General features: G+C 46.1%; 1 protein-coding gene across 15 annotated transcripts in view; it reads left to right on the top strand.

Moving 5' to 3' along the window:
* Positions 1-19,630, top strand: part of EPHB1 (EPH receptor B1) — a 344,460-nt gene that overhangs the window by 4,227 nt on the left and 320,603 nt on the right. For 5 of the 15 annotated variants that reach the window (XR_014526936.1, XR_014526938.1, XR_014526939.1 and 2 more), the window contains exon 1: positions 15,672-16,207. Coding sequence is in view for 3 of the 15 variants with exons in the window: in XM_083506360.1 (XP_083362486.1) it covers positions 16,135-16,207 (73 nt within the window). In the remaining 12 variants the exon portion in view is untranslated. Of the gene's footprint in view, positions 1-6,549; positions 6,690-7,640; positions 7,766-15,619; positions 16,208-19,630 lie in introns of those variants that run through there. The other 10 variants (XR_014526937.1, XM_083506360.1, XM_083506366.1 and 7 more) reach the window with 5 other exon arrangements.

Genomic DNA, 19,630 nt, shown 5'->3' with positions numbered 1-19,630 from the left:
TTAAGGCTACCATTCTCTGCTCACTTACCTGGAAGTAAGTCCCTTTGAACTCAGTTTAGCTCACCTCTGAGTAGACACACAACAGATTGCACAGTTTGGCATTCTCACTTCTGCACTGGATCACACACAAGGTTTTCCTGAGGGCTTGTTCTCTTTTTCCAGGAACTGAACATTCTAGATGAAAATAACCACTCTGAGTTGCAAAATCACGCTCCCTTTTATGAAGGGACGGATTACATAAAGATGAGAAGCAATCCACCGAGTTGGACAAAGGCCACTTAGGGGGCAGAACCAACCACCACCGCCCTGCATAGACCACCTCATGCAATCTGATTAGTGTGCCGTGATCTATTGCAGAAGGTGCATTCTAACTAAACAGCCGCAAATGATGGAGGCAAGTGACGCAAGCTTTGTGTGGCAAGGAAAGAGCTCCACACTAATGAGTGAAATGCTTACATTGGGGTTGGGGAACCATTTTGGCTCCATGGGTCAGAGCCTTACCAGGATCTGCTCTGTAGACCCAATTTGACAAGTGAGTGGGGGGCCACCTACCTTTCAATCACATAGCATCATTATGATGGCGCATGATTGATATGATTGGCCATCCCTCCCATCAAAATTCATTGCGGGGGTTCCCAAGTGCCTGCTGCTGAGGGAGGCCAGAAAGTTGTCTCCATTGTAACAGGCTTCTTTCTCTCACTTCCTGCAGCAGTGGCAGCAGTGGTGAGAGGAAAACAAAGGGGAAACTGAGAATTGAAGCCCCCCCCCACTTGTCAGAGGTGCAAGTCCACCGCCCCTTGCTTATCCTTTCAACCAGTGACATCAGAGGTTGAAAGGAGGAATTTGGGAAAGAGCTTTGCAACCCTCCCCCTCCTTTGCACCTCTGACTGTCTCTGCATAAGGCAAATTCTGATTCCCGATAAAGTCAGTATTTTGGAGTTTTTAAAGAGTATTAAAAATGCCTTCATTATTTAGGTGCCAGGCAAAAACATTCCTTTTTAACCAGGCCCTTGGTTTATCTGTTTGACATCATATACCCTTTTAAAACATGGCTCTTTTTTGGGGGGGTGTTATTGGGTTATTGCTCTTATTTTGATTTTATATATTGTGATCTTTTCTGTGAACTGCTCTGAGACCTCTGGGTATAGGGCAATATGTAAATTCAATTAGTCAATCAATCAATCAATCAATCAACCAACCAACCAACCAATCAATCAATATTTATTATTTAAAAATATAAATTTTCATGTGCTAAAAGATCACTATGTTTAGCACCAAAAATACTCAGGACAAACATAGATGGAGGGCTTTAGACAGAGCATGACCAAGAGAATGCTTCTTTAGTATATCTGGTTAAATATTTGTGAACATACAGTATATATTCCAATGTTTAGGTCCCTGCAAACTTCTATGAAAATTTTATGACTGGGAACAGTATATTATTATTTCTTGCCGCCGCACTTGGTGGCCCTTAGATGACAAGTACTGTATAGTGCAAATGATTGTTTTTATTATCTCGGTTGCTTTACTGCGGCCAGCAAGGGGCTATCATTATCGTGATTTGTAAGAACAAACAATATTTCTCGCAAAATAGGTGAGTCACTCATGGGCCATACCTGCAGTCCTATAATCACAAAAGAGCCATTTTCTTCTACTGCAGAAAGGAAAACCTGCGAAAATCATTGCTGTCGACTTTTGCTATAAAGTTTGGCTTCTCTCAAAATGATTTATTAAGTGAAAATTTGTGATAACCCAGCGACTCTTGAATCAGTACAAGGCTTTGATTCTGACAGGCAGCTCAGCCCTTCGAAAAGGATGGGGGCATCACATATATGCACCCTCCAAGATGATAATACCCTGGCAGGACAAACCTGACATTCCACCATCTTCTCTTCATCTTCTTGATGAAGAAAACGTGAATGGAGCCCAAAACTCTTTTCCCCCCTGTCCATTTTTATTAACATTGCCAAGACTGAATCTTGGGGATTTAGCCTTGAATCAGGACGACTTTGCTACAGCACTCCAGAATCAGTTGTAGCAGCAAGGACACCAAAGCCCAAAGGACTACCATTTGTAACCACTGGAACCGAAGCCAGGAACACTCCACTCTGTGCATGTGATGAGCCACCAGAACGGCATTTTAGAGCATCTCTCTGTGTTCTTAGGCTTTAGATTGGCCTTGCTTACCCAGGCTGACTTTTGGACCCCTTGAGGCACAGAGAGTGAGAAAGGGCTTCTTCTTTGGGCTGAGTTTGGACAATAATAATCTTCCTAGCTCCTAGTGTGTTTCAATTTGCCCCTCAGCTCCGGCTCTGGTTCTTGGTCTCAACTTCCTAGCTTGTCTCCTGCCCCAGCTCTGACCTCCTGGTGCAATTCCTATTTTCCAACTTCTGGATGACTCCACCTTGACACCAGCAGGTTAAGCCCTGTGGCACATGGAGTTTCATGGACAAAAGGAGATTTACTTGTCTTTTTCTTCCAACTGTGTATGCTCTTGGTACTTGCCAAGTTTCCCCAGAAACTCAAGGCAGCATCAAAAACACCCTCCAATGCAGGGCTCCCCCCCCAGCCGGAACTCGCTGGAACTGAGTTCTGGAACCTCTGTGTGTTCCAGAACCTCTGAGTTCTGGAACCAGTGTGGTGTAGTGGTTAAGAGCGGTAGACTCATAATCTGGTGAACCGGGTTCGCGTCTCCGCTCCTCCACATGCAGCTGCTGGGTGACCTTGGGCTAGTCACACTTCTCTGAAGTCTCTCAGCCCCACTCACCTCACTGAGTGTTTGTTGTGGGGGAGGAAGGGAAAGGAGAATGTTAGCCGCTTTGAGACTTCTTCGGGTAGTGATAAAGCGGGATATCAAATCCAAACTACTCTTCTTCTTCTTCTTAGGTGGGAACAAGGGAGCATGGTGAGTTCTGGCACTTCTTTTTCTAGAAGAATAGCACTGCTCCAATGGAATGTTGGGAGCAATTGTCAGAACAAAATGGAGAAATGGTGTGTGCGCACAAACGCTTGCACGTACCTAAAGAGACTCTTTCGATTGTACACAATGTAGGTCCACGTTAGGAAATCTATGTGTCTTACAGTCTGTTGCAAAATGACACACAGCTTGTGGATCAGGCATGTCAGATTTATTATAAAATGCCCACTGTGACTAAATGGATCTTATGCTTATGCAGTTATTCATCCCTGTGCCGCTGTTTAGCTGCGGTGAAGCCATCTTTGACTGTACCTAAAAGCCTTTCCTTTGAAGCATATGTCAGCCAGGAGATAAGCTGTCAGACTGAAACAAGTTGTGGCATTAAGCAAGGAAATATGCTATATTAAGAAATAGGATAATCTGTGTTTTAATCTTGAATCTCTCTTGACCAAAGGGGAGCCATGATTTCTGTTCTGTATCGCTTGAAAGTATCTCTTTGTTCTCCCTGACCTGTTCCTGGCAGGCCAAATTGTGCCAGCTACAACTGCCGTTTGTTTGTGAAGGTCTTTTCCCTGATCAAAGCCCTCTGTTCTTACAGATAAACTGTCTGCTGAATTCCTTTCTTCTTCACCAGATGATGGTCCATCAAGCCTTAAGACTTGCGGGTTCATTTGCTGGTTGAGGACAGATAACCTCCTATAGGGAGGGATGTCTCTTTCTTGCTACCTTATCTGAACTCCATTGTGGTGAATAGCTATGAATAGCTAATGCCATTTGGTACCCACATGGTCTCCAGGCAGGGAAATTGCTATGATATGTCCAAATTGCATGGGTAGGTTAAGGACATCTCTCTCAGGCTGTGATTACACATGCATCTTTGACCATCCTAGAATCTCCTCACTGCCTTCTTCTTTTCTTGCACATCATAGCTATTCAGAAGTTAGGTATTCCTCTGATTTAAACCTTTCCATGCTCCTTCCAACCATTTATTATTTATTTACTTATCTATAAGGTTTCTTATTTTTCTTAACATTTTAAAAGAAATGGTCCCATGGTGGGCTAGAACAATATAATATACATTTATGAAAACCATTACAATTATTTTAAAAAGTCAAACCATTCCCAATGGAAGAGAACAGTAACAGCTAGTGCAAGTTATAGAACAGGTGCTGTTATTTATTTTATTTCTAAACGTCAACAACTTAAGTTCTCTTCAATGTAAGCCTTGGTTTTGTTAAATATATTGAACTCTACTTTGGATCTTGCCTAAATCTTGCCTAAAATCCTCAGCAAATCCTGTTGTTACATCTTAAATGACTACCTGAGTATAATTTTCAGGAGTGCAAGAGACCCATACCAAGACAGACATGTATAAAATTACACATTCTGGAGAAAGTGATGACTGCACTCTCTGCTTCCATAATATCCGAATCAGGAGTCCTCCAATAAAACTGAAGGTGGAAAGATTATTTGACAGATGAAGGGAAATACTTCATCACACAGCATATAGTTGAACTATGGGATTTGTTCCCAGAAGATGTCGGAATTTCCGTTCGACTGAGCCACTCCTCCAGTCGAGTCCTCCGGAATCTCCTCCGGCGATGATTAATGACCTAAGGCACGTTTTCATTACGCAGATTATACGCAGCAGCAGAAGGGTGAGAAATATGAGCTACATTGCTAAGAGTTTTATTTCTAACTACGAGGACAGAAAAGAATATACATCCTCTCTCTGTGAAAGCAGAGAGGCAACTGGAACAAAGGAACAGGAAACCAGTAATATCAACATCTGTCTCCCGTCTCCCATGAGGCTTCCAACAGTCTGGAATCTCTGGAATGTAAACAGAGTCTTGTGACTCCAAGCACTGCACAGTGGCACAAACAGAAACCTAACAGAGATGACCACCAACTCTGGTGACTTTGAAAGAGAATTGGACCAATTCGCAGAGGATAAGGCCACAAGTGCTGCTAGTCATGGCAGCTGTGCTCTTTCTCCACTGCCAGAGGCTGTGGAGTCAGTGTAGCTTATGGTTGCTATAAAGTCCCACAAGGACTTCACTTTAGAGCAGGGTTTCCCAAACTTGGGTCTCCTGCTGTTTTGGGACTACAGCTCCCATCATCCCTAACTTGCAGGACCAGTGGTCAGGGATAATGAGAACTGTAGTCCAAAAACAGCTGGAGACCCAAGTCTGGGCAACACTGCTTTTGAGGATTAAAGCAGAGATCCTTGTGGGACAGTAATGTGATCTTAGACCACCCATATTCAGCATATGGACTTACTGATTTTAAGTAACATCAGTATGCAGCAACAAACTTATCCAAGGACAGCTGCAGTATTGCACTGGGTAGGTTCACAGCAATAGCTCATTTTGCAAATGCAAGTCTGAGAGAAATAGTGGGCCTGTTAGTATCTCCCCCCCCCCCGCCCCTCCTCTCTGTGTGCTAATCTTCAGGGCTGGCTCACTCGCACTTTCCAAAATCACATAAAGACAGAGATGTTCAAACATGTAATTTAACGATTTTTCAAAATTATTATTATTTCTCCTGATGGCGCAGAGGAAGGATTTCTCTTTCTCCAGCCGCCGTAGCACAAGTGCAATCAAAGAATGAAATAACCAGGTGTCCTTCCTGCCTGTCAGTATGCATAAGCAAATACCCCAGCTCTTCCTGGGCCAATGTTCAGAAATGGGTTCGGCAGAGCTTTCTGAGGACAAGCCTTCTGATGGTACTCAGACGGGATCCATGGGTGGCAAGATGGCTCCAGATTTTGAGCCATTTGTATGACAAGGGAAAGAAGTGTGGGCTTCAGATGCAACTCTGGGTTCCGCATTCGCCAGCCACTTTGATCCTGTGCCAGCCTCTTTGTTTGGGCACAAAACTGTTGATGCCCTTCTGCAAGACAAATGAAATCTTTTGATGCCAAACAGATGGTCCTTGCTCTGTGGCCACATGGTTTGGCCTGGAATGTGTTGCTTGGATTAGCTTCCCCTTCTGGGCACACGAGGGCAAAATAAACTGATGTCAAATGTTCTGGCAGTTGTAGACAACAGTAATGGCTTGCTAGGAAGCCCTCTGTATGGGGGCAGGGAGACCTAACATGTATGACAGTTGCTTCAGGTAAAGAAATCTGCTGAGGGTTCTGCTTTTGTTTCATGTTTAAATCTCTTTAAAATATATAGGAGCTACAAGTGAATACAGTGGTACCTAAGGTTACAAACACCTTGGGTTACAGATACTTCGGGTTACAGACTCCGCTAACCCAAAAGTAGTACCTTGGGTTAAGAACTTTACCTCAGGATGAGAAGAGAAATAGCGCGGTGGCAGCGGGAGGCCCCATTAGCTAAAGTAGTACCTCAGGTTAAGAACGGACCTCTGGAACAAATTAAGTTCTTAACCAGAAGTACCACTGTATAAAACAGTGGGCTACTTTTGCAAAGAGACCAGGTTCCACTGAACTGGCTCAATCAGACCTGTGTGTCTAAAAGGACATGATTTGCACTGGGCAATCAGACAAACGTTTTTCAGCACTTTAACTACAGTTACTATGATACACCCTGGGCAGAAGCACTGAGGGTCAGCTAGATTAGACAATGGCTAGTCTCCCCAAGCTGTCCTGTTCATCTCTAAGTCTGGTTGCCAAGTGGCAGGACTTTGTGACATCACTGTGAATATTCAGCCACTGTGACACGGCTTTTATATCTTGTGTTGATGTCATGCATGGCACAAGGATCTTCTTTGGGAAAACCTATATGCATAGGTGCAGGAAGACTAGGTAGGAGCCAAGCTCAGCTCAAGCTGAAAGTTTAGAGGGAGCAGGGGCAGTGGGGCAGTTGCAAGTGGAACTGAGATTTCCCTTCCTTTGTAATGTTCAAGTTCTGAACAATCTCAGTAACCTTGGTCTGACTGGTGGTGTATGCATGCAGGGGTGTAGCATGGGGGTGGGGTGCCAGGACAATTGCTCCAGGAGCATTTGTGTGTGTGTGTGTGTGTGTGCTGTTCACACTGGGACTGGTGTCGCTTCAGCAGTATCTGCATCGGCAAGAGCTGGGCTGGCACATGGCGGGCTCCATTCGCCCACTGTGCCCCATGCTCCAGTGTGTGTACCCCAGGTACCCTGGGTGCCATGAAAACATGCTCCACTGCTGCATGCATGCATGTACTTGCTTTGCTTGAAAAATAAAAATAACAAAGCTGTCAAGGAGATAAGCAACCATGCAACCTTTAGAAGACATCTGAAGGGAGCTCTGTATAGGGATGTTTTTAATGTTTAATGTTTCATTATGTTTTTCTATGTGCTGGAAGCCACCCAGAGTGGCTGGGGCAACCTAGTCAGATGGGCAGGGTACAAATAATAAAATTATTATTATTGAGAAATAGCAACCTTGGGGGTAGGGACCCTTTGGCCCTCCAGACATTGTTGAACTACAGCTCCCATTACTCTTGATATGTTGGCTGTGGCTGATGGGAGTCTGAGTCCAACAACATTTGGAGGGCCACAAAGGAAGGGTCCAGGAGGAACCTCAGATTACAAATGAACCCCCCAGAAGGACAGGATGCAAGAGGCTGGTAGAGACATGTTTCCTTCAGCAAAGTGCCTCATGCCAATAGGTTGTCTCCCAACCAGTGTGCTTTCAGCAGGCCTTCATTTACATGCACCCTTTTGTACATATTTGGAATCAGACTGTCACCTGTTTTCCTGACCCAAATTCTCTGCCTTTAACAGCAGCAGGTGCAGCTTGACTCAGCACAGTGGCAACGTGATGGGGGGAAAAAACCTTCTGAGTTTCTGCATATCATGCAGCTTGTAAACGTAAAGCCTATGGTGGAACGATAGCAACCAGCTGCCTGGTGAGTGCTTAACCTTTAGTAATACATCTGCCAGTGGGATTGTCTATGTGTTTTTCAGGGATATGCCTGTCCATCAGCATCTAGTTGGTCAACAGCCTTAGAGAAACTTCTTCCAGACGAGGTTCTGTATCACTAAGGATCTTGGATGCCTGTGGCGGGTGAACTAACTCCAAAACGTAATAAAAAACAAACTGCTTTCTTTGCACCATTTTCAGGCCACTGGCAGAAACTGTTAGTGCATCGCTTTATAAAATACCTCAAATGTACTTCTTTATAGTCAGCTTAGGCCCAGCATCAACACCCAGCACCCCAGGGCAGCTACCAAGTCCACTGTGCTTCAACAAGGCCCATCAGCACTCCACATTGGGTAGTTGGGTCCGTGAGTCTCCATTTTAATTTCCCATAGTGCCTTGTAGTAACAATATGCTGGGCCTGGTCTGGAAGTTCTAGCTGATGGCGAATGCAGTTGCTACACCATTAACGGGGGCAGATGACTGGCAGCCAGTGACACCTGCACTGGCTCTCCATATGCTACGAGGCCAGGATCAAGGTTCTCATATTCATACTGGGGAACCCCCCTTATGTGGGATGTGCACCTTCTGGCACTCAATGCCTTTCTTAACAGAGGCTCCCATAGGACAGGGCTTAGGAGCATCACTTTGTCAGTATAAATAACATTGTGTTCTGTCAACATGTGAGGATTTAATTGCAATTCTAACCTGCCCAGCAGGCATGTAACTCATAGATAGGATCACACTGTTTTCCATTTGCACGGACAGATTGTATTTCTAAAGTTACTGTAAAAACAACAACTTTATGAGTCATATTACTTTCTTGAGAACTAACCTGTAGTTTTGCTTTGTTTGGAAATATGAATCTCGGTTGGATTGCAGCTGACCTCTTGCAATACTCACGTTGTCCTCTTTGTTGTTGTTTAATGTCCTAGCCTTGGCAAATGTGCCGTAATTATCTTAATTGCAAGTTTGCACTTCAGAGTTCTCTGTTATAAAAAGATACACCTGGGACCAGAAATGACAGGTTCTTTGCCAACTGTGGCATGGACAATAGCTGATTGGTCTCTCTTTTTGTTTAGGACTTTTTCTTCTCTCCTTGGGGCTTATGCACATGATACAAGATTTAGAGCAGGGAGGGAGCTGTGGTTCAGCAATGTTTGTAGGACCAAAGGTTCTCCATCCGATCCACAGGACAAGATGTTAGGTAGGAACCTCATTAAATGGCTCCCAGTCCTGATCATCTCCAGCTGTTTGATGCTCTCCACATCGCTGCAGCATCCACCCACTATCCCTGTTGTAGCTTTCTGGAGAAAATCATTCCACTTTGCAATGAGAATTGGTATGGTAGCTCACCACTCTATAAAGCATTTCAAAGCATCATCCACCAGCTCTGCCCACAATGGCCCAAGCCAATCTTAGTTGCACATGCATTCTCAGCAGGAGTTTGTAGCTGCCTTCCAGTCACTGACCTGCTGCACTTTGCCATGTTTGCTAATACCAGTACACAGTACTTTTTTTCTTAAAAAATATATGTTTAGGGGTACTCTCATTTTGACTCAAGAAAAGCACCATTTTGTAGTTCCAATCAGGAAAAAGAAATACAGTAAGTGGACAATAGTACAAAGAACATGCATTACACTGGGAAAGGAAATAAAGTCGCTATTGGAGGTGGTAACAACGAAACTGACCAATCACCGTGCTAGATTCCAACTCCTACTTCACACATTAAATGCTTGCTTCCAACTGAGACTCAGGAAACACCGTGACAGGAAATGAGGCCGCCATCGGAGGTAGCAACGGAACTGACGATTCACTATGCTATTCAATGGAACTGACGATTCATCGTGCTAGAGAAGAAACTAAAAAAATTAACATTTTAAGTTTCTTTTCCCGTTAGATTCACAAAATGTTTAGGGATATGTGTACCCCTGCACCCCCCCCAAAAAAGCACTGGCAGCAGGGCCAGATTTAGGTTTGATGAGGCCCTCAGCTACTGAAGGTAAAGGGGCCCTTTATATGTCCAGCTGTCCTTTGTCAACAACCAATTGTCGCTGTTTTTTGTGTTGAATATATGCTATATGGTAATTTATGGACCTAATAGGTATCTAAAGCCATTTGCACATAACAACATATGTATTTTATCAAAGGAATTGTTGAACTGAAATACAATTAAGAAGAAGTATATTAATAGTGAAATACAATTAAGAAGTATATTAGTAGTGAAATAATTATTAAGCTCTAACTGTTGCTGTATGCAGGTTTTATTTTATTTGTTTTTTATCTTATATTTTGGATATGTACGTTCAGGTTTTTTTCCTTTAATTTTTTGGGGGACCCCCAAGAGAGTGGGGCCCTAAGCTATAGCTTGTTTAGCTTATACGTAAATCCGGCATTAACTGGCAGTACAACCTGAGGCACCTGACAATAGCACCAGGCAGTTAGGAACATCTAGGTCTGCAGGACCAGTCCCCCCCCCCCCGCCACCCCAGAGAGTCACTATTTTGCAGTAGGAATTCAAACGCATGCTAGAAATCTAGGTGTGCACAAATAAAGTGTTCTGTCACCCTATTGCAGCAAATGCATTTTAAGATATTGTACTTTGTGCAGTGTGACTGGGAAATGCATGGAAAAGTGTAGGATGTACAAATGATTAAGGGGAAAACATATAAATAAAATACCCCATGAGCAAATCAGGATGAATGCACATTCTTATAAACTTCCCGCAAACAAATCAGAATGAATGCTCATTGTTAAACCTAGTTTAATGCGTAAGCTATGTGCAAGCAAATTGGGATAGAAGGTTATCTGGAGGGGCCTAAGGTCAAAATGAGACATCCTGGGAGGAGGCTAAGGTGAGGTGGAGAATGGAGGGCAAGTGAGGAGAGCTGCAGGGGCTGAAGTGTAGAAATGGAAAGCAAGCAGGAGGAAGGAGAGGGAGTGCAGTAGATGAAGGCTACTTTCCAGCAGGAGGAAAGCCACAGGTAGAGGCATCTTCTACCTGCTGCCCAGAGCCTGACCCCGAGCAGCTCCCTCGATAGCATACCTCACCCAAATGAGTTCTTTCCCTTGAGAGTTGAGACAAGAAGCCAAGGAAGGTGAGGTTAGAGGGCTGTTGGAATGGGAGTGGTGTTGAGGGATGAGTGTTTGGACCCCTTGGTGCTCACTTGTGGGGTGCCTCAGGGCTGTGTCCTCTCCCCCATGCTTTTTAACATCTACAGTGGTACCTCAGGTTACATACGCTTCAGGTTACACATATGCTTCAGGTTACAGACTCCGCTAACCCAGAAATTGTGTTTCAGGTTAAGAACTTTGCTTCAGGATGAGAACAGAAATCGTGCTCCGGCGGCACGGCAGCAGCAGGAAGCCCCATTAGATAAAGTGGTGCTTCAGGTTAAGAACAGTTTCAGGTTAAGAACGGACCTCCAGAAAGAATTAAGTACTTAACCCGAGGTACCACTGTATACGAAGCTGCTGGGAGTTTGGGTTAGGTGTTCACCAGTACAGTGGTACCTTGGGTTACAAACACTTTAGGTAACAGATGCTTCAGGTTACAGACTCTGTTAACTCAGAAATAGTACCTTGGGTTGAGAACTTTACCTCAGGATGAAAACGGAAATTGTGTGGCGCGGCGGCAGTGAGAGGCCCCATTAGCTAAAGTGGTAGCTCAGGTTATGAACAGTTTCAGGTTAAGAACGGACCTCCAGAACAAATTAAGTTCTTAACCCGAGGTACCACTGCATGCAGATGATACCCAGCTCTACCTCTCATTTAATTGGTGGTTGGTGGTGGTTGGTGGTCAATGGATTGTGGTTGAATCCTGACAAGACATAAGTACTATTTCTGGGGGACGGGAAGATATGGGGGAGTCCCTGGTCCAAAATGCGGCAACTGTGCTAAAAGACCAGGCATGCAGCCTTGGGGTCAGTCTGGAAGTGCATGGAAGTGTAGGTTAATTCTGTGTCCAGGGCAGCTGTCTGCCAGCTCCACCTGGTGCAATGGCTGAGACCCTACCTACCTGTGCACTGTCTCACCAGAGTGGTACATGTTCTGGTTAGCTCCCACTTGGACTATTGCAATGCGCTCTATGTGGGGCTACCTTTGAAGGTGACTCAGAAACTAGTCCAGAATGCAGCAGCTAGACTGGTAACTGGGAGTGGCCACTGGAACAATATAACACCGGTCCTAAAGGATTTTGTTGGGAGCTGCCCAGAGTGGTTGGGGCAACCCAGTCAGATGGACTGCATATAAATAATATAACAACAGCAGCAACAACAGCATCACCTATCTATTCTGCCCATTCCAGTGATGCAATTAGGGATACACAGAATCTGGAAGACATTTAAAGTTGTAGGCCTGCTTACTTATTTTGCAAACATGGAGATGCATGCATGCAAATACACACACATATACACTCTTCCTGAGATAGAGTGGAGGCAGGTGGGGGGGGGGGAGGAGAGAGAGATTCCATTTGCATGAAGCTAAAATCCAATGAGGTGACTCTACATTGTGAGGGCACATCATTTAGAAGCCTTGGAGAGGTGAACTGAGCTTGGAGAGGGTGGGAGTCAGGCTCTTGCTGTTTGCTCCATTTTATTTATGCATTTTGATTGAACAGAAAGCATCTAATGTCTCTCTATCACCATAAAACACATGTAAAGACATAAAATATCACCACCCCGTACAGCAGTAGCTGATTTAGTGGCATCCTTTCCCTTCTTCTCTTAGGAGGGGCATGGGAATCAAGGTACGCAACACACATATTAATAAGGAGGCTTGGCTCAGCCTGTGATCTGTCACTCCCAATCTCCCATCTCCAGTCAGGCTGTCCTCTGAAAAGAGAGAGAAGGAGCGGGGGGGGGGGGGACGGACGGACGACGACCCACTCAGATAGCTCCTCCATGTTTGCTCACTCCTAGAGCCAGGCTGTTTGTGTCTGGGATTGTATTACCTTTTTTGTATTAATGGTGATGGTGGCATCGATGAGAGTAAGTGATTTCTGAACATTTCACTTCTGCCATTGGAATGCAGGGCAGCTCTGACTTGAAGTGGTCAAAATGTAACAAAACACTTCAAGCACAACCTGTGCCACAACCCACCCGAAAAGTGCGCCAGCGATTAGAATCTTGTGTGGTGGGAGAAACAAGATCCTTGACGGATGGATGACACTTCCAGATGACCTGTTTATTGAGCATTAAACATGATTTGTTTCTAGGGAGATTAGATGGACATTGACTATTTAACAAGCCTGCATTTTGATTTGCTTGCAAGGGGGGGGGGGTTAATAGTGCTTCAAGTGTTACACCACACTTTCCCATGCATTTTCCTTACTGCAAAAGTCTGATCTTTCGGGAAAGCAGGTTCATTGCGCAAGACCTCCCAATCAACTTTAAACGTTCAAACTTAATTTGTTGGTATGTTATTGAATCCCACCTGAAAAGAGTCTTTTCATTAAATATTCCAAAACATAACAAGAAAAACAATTCATTAACATTCAACAAATAAAAGCAGTATGAATTCTCAATGGCATTAGTACTAGTGATCTGCAGAGGCCCGAGTGAACAAATAAATTTTCAGGAGGGGGTGAAAACTCAGGTGGGAGAATATTCCACAAGCTAGGTGCCACGACAACAAAACAAAAACTCTGTGCTGTAGCTACTCAGTCTGCTTTGGAATCTGAGTAGAGCAGTTTTCCCTTCCATCCCTAGCCTGGCAGGAGTTTTGCTGACCCAGGCAAGCAAAAAGTGAGTTAAGCAAAGTTGCAAACTCTGGTTGGGGGAAGGGGCATGTGTTGTGCTTTCAGCCCTTTGCACTAAGCAGGAGTGCCAGCTTGGCCCTGCGAACATGGGTGCCCAGGGTAGTGGGTGCCATGCAGTGTGCATGGCCCTGGCATCAAAATTTGTGGGTGCCCGCCCCCTTCTTGGGGAATTTTGTGGGTGCTCGGGCACCCAGGGCCCCAGGGAGCCAGCACCTATGGCATTAAGGCTGCTGAGTGTTTCTAAGTGTGCTTGGTTAAACACACTTAGAAATCTGCTGAAGTTTCTAGCTGCATCCAACCAGACATGCTTAGGAACCCTCTGCATACTTGCACATTCCTAGTGCAAATCGCCAGAGAGCAGCCTGTGTGTCTGGTGACACTGACGCATGGCTTGCAGGTATGCTTCTGCCCCTGCCTGTGTCCAAACACCTGAGCACGCCTTTTTGCTCAGCAACGAGTCATCCCCAGAGCTTCAGCCACTTTAGTCTGGAAATCAATTGTTGGGAGAAAAATGGGTAACAACATTTTGAATAGCAAACAATCAAACTAGCTTTGTGGGTGTATTGGGGGCAACCCAGCCAGTTGGGCGGGGTATAAATGATATTGAAATATACTCCAAGTCGAGAGTGGATTTCATGCTCTTTATTCAGCTCATAGTGGTGAGGAGGAATGGAAGTTCCCCCAGAATGTCTGCCTTATATACATTATTTACACAATGGGCCCCACGTGATTGGCTAATTCCGGGATTCTCCTGTAAGCCAATCAGGTTGCGGATTTCCTTCCACCTGGAGCTGGATTGGGTGGCTCCTGTGGACCAATCAGACTGCTGCATTCTGGATCCTATTGTTCTAGGACCAATCAGACTGCCGCCTTTTGGATCCTGTTCAACTCAGTACATAACAGATATAATAATAATAATAATAATAATAATAATAGAGCATTGAGCCTTCTCAGTGGTTGCATCCTGTTTGTGATGTTCTCTCTCAAAAAGCACAGTTACCCATTCCTGCAAGAAGCAAAGACATTTTTATTTCCTCAGGCTTTAAAATGTATTTTTAAAGAAACACAATCAGATAGTATCCTTCTGGATATCATCTGATGGAAACCATGGGAGGGCGCTGGCATACAGTTCCTGCTTGTGAAGACAGGATGGTGGACTACTTCATCCAGCAGGGCTCTTCTCCAGTCCTCATGATTTGTGTCCTTCATGTCCTTTCCCCACTGAATGAATACACATATTTTTAGAACTATTGTTTAGCGTAAGTGGGGTCTATTTCTATTTGTACTGTAAATTGTCCTGTGATCCTTGGATGAAGGGTGGTATATAAATTCAACAAATCAATCAATCAATCAATCAATCAATCAATAATTTCTATAGAATTTTTTTTAAAAAATGAAATCAACAAACGACAGCTATCCCTATAAACTGTATAGCTTGTTAAAAGCCAGAGATGTCATCTTGTGATCCTCAAAGGCAAAGTGCCTTGTGTCCTGTCCAAATGTAATTAAAATCATTAAAAAGAGAGAGAGAGAAAGAAAAGAGACTTTGGATCCCGAGGGTTATTAGTGGGATTAAGATGGTCCAGGGCCAAGCCTCGTCAGCGACAGCAGCAGCAGCAGGTTCAGGAAATCTCCGGCTCTGGAGACTAGGATTAGGCAAACCCTTCCGATCGTCTGGATATTAGTTAGCAGGCAAGTTCTGCCTTCATCATGTTGCTCATGTGTTCTGTTAGGTGGAATACATTCCTGCGATTTCCCGTTGATCGTAGGGACAAGAGGAACCTTTCAGAAAGGCGCAGGAGGCCGCGAGGAAGCGCGCTGCAAACAAAAGCCGAACGCTGCTGAAGATATTTAAATAGGTGGCTTCTCGTTAGCTTAAAGGCAGGGGCTGCTTCTGCGTGCAGCGCCCCGAATCAATGCTGCATCAGTGGAAGCAGGAGCGCAGCGCTCCCGATCAGTCACTAGGGGCCGCTCTTCCCCTTCCTTCGGCGCTCTCTCTCTCTCTCCCTCGTCCCTCGCTCTCTTCCCTTAGCAAAAGTTTTTCTAAAACTAACAATACCAGCGGAAGGCAGCGCTCGCCGCTGATTGGCCGGGGGATTTTTGCAGGTTGGGTTCCTTGATTGGACAGGAGCTGCCGGGGGTGGGAAGAGTGTGGATGGTACGCGCGGCTGCGGGGGGGGGGGGGGAGGCGGGGAAGCCTCTCTCTCTCTCCCCCCTCCCTCCTTGCAGCCTCAGTGGCTGATCCAGTTCTCACTGTACACTTTACTACGGCTTGCAATGTGACACTAAAATATACACTCCCTCGCTCTCTCACGCACACCTCACACACACACGCACGCACCCACCCAGACACTCGCACATACCTTCACACACACACATATACACAGACACGCATGCACGCACGCACACACGGACCCACGCGGGCGACGGGGCTATAATCCGGAGTGGAGATCGTTCTCTCTCTCTCTGTGTGTGTGAACGGATCTAGATCGGTCGCTGCATCTCCGCGTCTGGTTGAAGCGGAGCCCGCGGAGTAGCGGGAAGGGAACTAAGCGCGGTCGCCCGGCGAGGAGCTATTTCTCCGCGGGTGCGCCCGCATCATGGTTGGCGCGCCCATGCCATTGGATTTTGTCGTGCTGTTCTGCTTGGCATCTGCGATCGCAGCTGTGGAAGGTAAAGTCGACGGCGGCGGGAGAGAAAACTTTTGGCGCTGGCTGTCGGGGCTCCGTTGGGGGCGGCGGCGGCTTCTCGGGACGCGCCCGCGGGGCTCTGCCTCGCCCAGGCACCTTCTCTGGGAGGAAGGCAGGGCGGAGGGCGAGGGGGACTCCGGGGGGACGAGCGGGCAGTGGAGGCTGGGAAGCGCCTGGCAGCCCTTCCTGACTCGCCAGCCAGAGGTTGCAATGCAGTTTGTGGGGCTGGCTGGCTGGCCGGGCTCTGGGGGGCTTCGCACACCCCGGCCTTCCCTCCTGCCTCCGTGGCGCGCAGAGCGAAACCCTTGGCCGTCGAGCAGCCTGGCTCGGCCCCGGGAAGCGGGTGGCCCCCGAGGGCAGGTCGGGCTGCCGGAGCAAGGAAGGGTCCTCGCTTCTCCCGCGAACGGGAGGTGCGCAGGCGTCTCGCTCTTGGGAGACGGTGCGCATCTTGCGCCTGTGCCTCGCCTCCTCGACGGGCGCTTCCCCACCCGATATTCGCGCGTGTGTGGCGAGGGGAATTGCAGAGGAGGACCGGGGCGGGCATGCCTTGCCAGTGGCTTTTGACGCGGAAGTAGCGCGGATGCTCCGCGCGCGTGCCTCTTTCGAGGTGTCGCTTAACGCGGGAGTCCGCCCCGGCAGATCGCAGTATATAACCGAGCAGGACAATCGCAGGAGCAAAGAGGTCATTTGAGAACCGAAGACCCCGCGCTTCTCCACGGTGGCTGGGGCGTGTGTGTGTGTGGTGTACAACCTGTCACAGCCCTCCTTCCCCCACCCCTTGAATGAATCAAGCCATAAAGCAAATCTTGGCTCCTGGAATCCGTTGTCTGCTGTCTATAGATCGTGGCTGGGAGTTTGTGTCACACACTCATTCACACAAGGAACGAGCAAACCCTCTGTTTTGTAGAGCGAAGGGACACCCGCGAAAGAAACTTTCCCACTCCCACAAAGGAGGTGGGGGGGGGAGTGGCTCAGGGATTTCACCAACCTGGGGAGGGGAGGAGGAATGGGGAGGACATCCTTTGGTCTCCATCCTTTGGTGATGAGCAACTTGTGACCTTTTGCATCAAGCTGCTCCAATCTAGTTGGGGGCATCTTTATGAAGAGTCACTTCGGGGTCCACAGGACAGCACTAGCAGGAGGAGGAGGGTGTAGTGCTGTCAGTCATCCCCGCTAGGATGATGAATGACAAACGTGACCATTCAGAAGATGTTCAGCTGGTGCAATTAAATGGAACCATGAAACCGCTTTAGCTGCTGCCTGGATGCAACAGGGCAGTGCAACTTTGGAAACCTTGCGGTCTAAAATCCTTGCCTTCTTAAACCCCGGGAAGCCTGTTAGTCTTATGACGGGGACCATCTTCTATAAATAACACCGTGACTGTTTTCTTTTCTTAAAAAAACCTCCAAGTCTCCTCTTTTTTTGTTGAGGGCTGCAGGGATCCACCTTTTAATCCCCGCCTTATCCATGATGTAATTGAGGGATGAGATTAGCCGGGAGAAAAGCACTGGCGATCTTTTCCTTTCCTTTTCAAAAGACAAATTCCTTCTTGCACCGATCTTCTCCCAGCTGGTTGTCTTTGCAGGGGCTTTTTCTTTATTTCTTTCATTCATTCTTTCAAAAAAAAATGCTAGGTTCAGGGGAGGAGGCTGCTGCCTGCTGGAAGCAGCGTGTGTGTGTGTGTGTGTGTTGGGGGGGACGGGGGCTCTGGACCTTGCTCCCTTCTTTGCTGCTGGCAGTTAGAAACTGGCAGGAATGGGGGCGATTTTAAGGAGACACAGCCCTTAAGGTTTAGTTTAGCAGCCCAGGCTTAGCTATTTGTATTGATTTTGCTTGCCAAGAACGCAAAGCAGGAACGCTAATGATGCTTTATTGCAACATGCGTATTCAACATTTGGAGAGAGAATAAAAACTCTACTGAAGGCGATGAGATAATAGCTGCTTAATTTGTGCTACTTCTCTCACTTTTTTATTACTGTTTTGAATTTAGTGGACTAGAGAGGGAGAGGGCGGGGGTGTGTGAGAGAAGGCATGGCTAGGATGTGGTGTAGCTCCTTAAAGACAGAGCCTGGTTTACATGGCTGAAATTTCATTGGTATCATTTCATCTTTGACTTCTACAAGAGGTGGGAGAATGTTTTTGTGAGTAGGTAGGGTTTGATTTTTAAAAAAACAAAAAACAGCAGCAGCAGCAACACCCACAAAGGAGTTGCACAAAGGATCTGTTACATTTCATAAAAGAAACCATCCTTTGCATTTTGCCCTATGATCCTTTGAAACACTGTTTCTGCATCACTTTCCTCCCCATTGTTTACCTACCAAGTATCTTCTTGCTGTGTTGTTTTTGGTTTTTCCCCCAAATTCACACTTCTGGCTTCATTTTCAAAAAGCATAGAGTGAATTCACGAATGGCAGGTATTTCTAAGAGATTTCAAGACAGCCTCTTTAAAGTTGCAAATAAACAAATGCGTATGCATCCTGTAAATCAAGTTGCTGTTCTGGCGGTAAAACAACCCCCTTGTTCCATTGTGCTATTTTGCCACACATAAAGCTGGCCACAGTCTGGTCGTTGCGTTGCCTGCATGCGTGAACAACCTCTGCTTCAGTACGAAATCATAAAGGAGTGGTGGCTCATTTTCTTTTAACCCCCCCCCCCTTTACTTTTTTTTTATGTTCTGGAAATCTCAGGAGTGCACAGCTCAGCTAACCCCAGGGCAAACAGCTTTGCTTACCTAGCTAATTCCTAGTAACCACAGTGAGGAATGGCTTAAATCCCAGCAAAGCAAAAAATGACAATGGCTGGGAGTGGCAGGGGCTGTGCTGCATGGTTTCACAATACCTGCACCGATACTTGGGATTTAGGTTGGTTTATGGATTATGGTATTGGCTGGAATGCTATTGTCAGCAGTGGGGGGGGGGGAGATCCTAGACAATGGATGAGTGCTAATATGCACTATGGCAAGACAGCTTGTGGCAGGAGAGTGTCTGTTAAAGTTTGTAGAAAACACAGGAGCGGGGGGAGAGAAGCGTGACACCAAATATTAAGTTTTCAAGCCAGACTGTGATTTCAGGACTTGGTACATTCTGACTATTGAAATTAATGGGGAATTCTCTGGAGGCATTGTGAACATTTTCCTATTTCCTTTTGCATATGGGATGGGGACGTAGTTAGGGACAAGCAAATCCCCTCTAGCTGCTTTTTTTTCTTGCTCTCATTGTTAAAGATTTTGGTATTGCCAGTGCAGCGTTGAAGTGAAATGGACCAGTTTTCCTTCAGCATGCAGTCTTTGGGGATAATGTGCGAGTAGCTTAAAAGTCAATTTTTGTAAAAATGTAGAGATGATAGAACCACAAGCCTGTTTCACACATGCATATAAATGGCCTTGATTTCTCGACACTCATCTTCT

The sequence above is a fragment of the Podarcis liolepis genome (genome assembly GCF_965112155.1).
Source record: "Podarcis liolepis genome assembly, chromosome: 5".
Classification (NCBI taxonomy): domain Eukaryota; kingdom Metazoa; phylum Chordata; class Lepidosauria; order Squamata; family Lacertidae; genus Podarcis; species Podarcis liolepis.
This window is presented reverse-complemented; position numbering and strand designations above follow the sequence as displayed.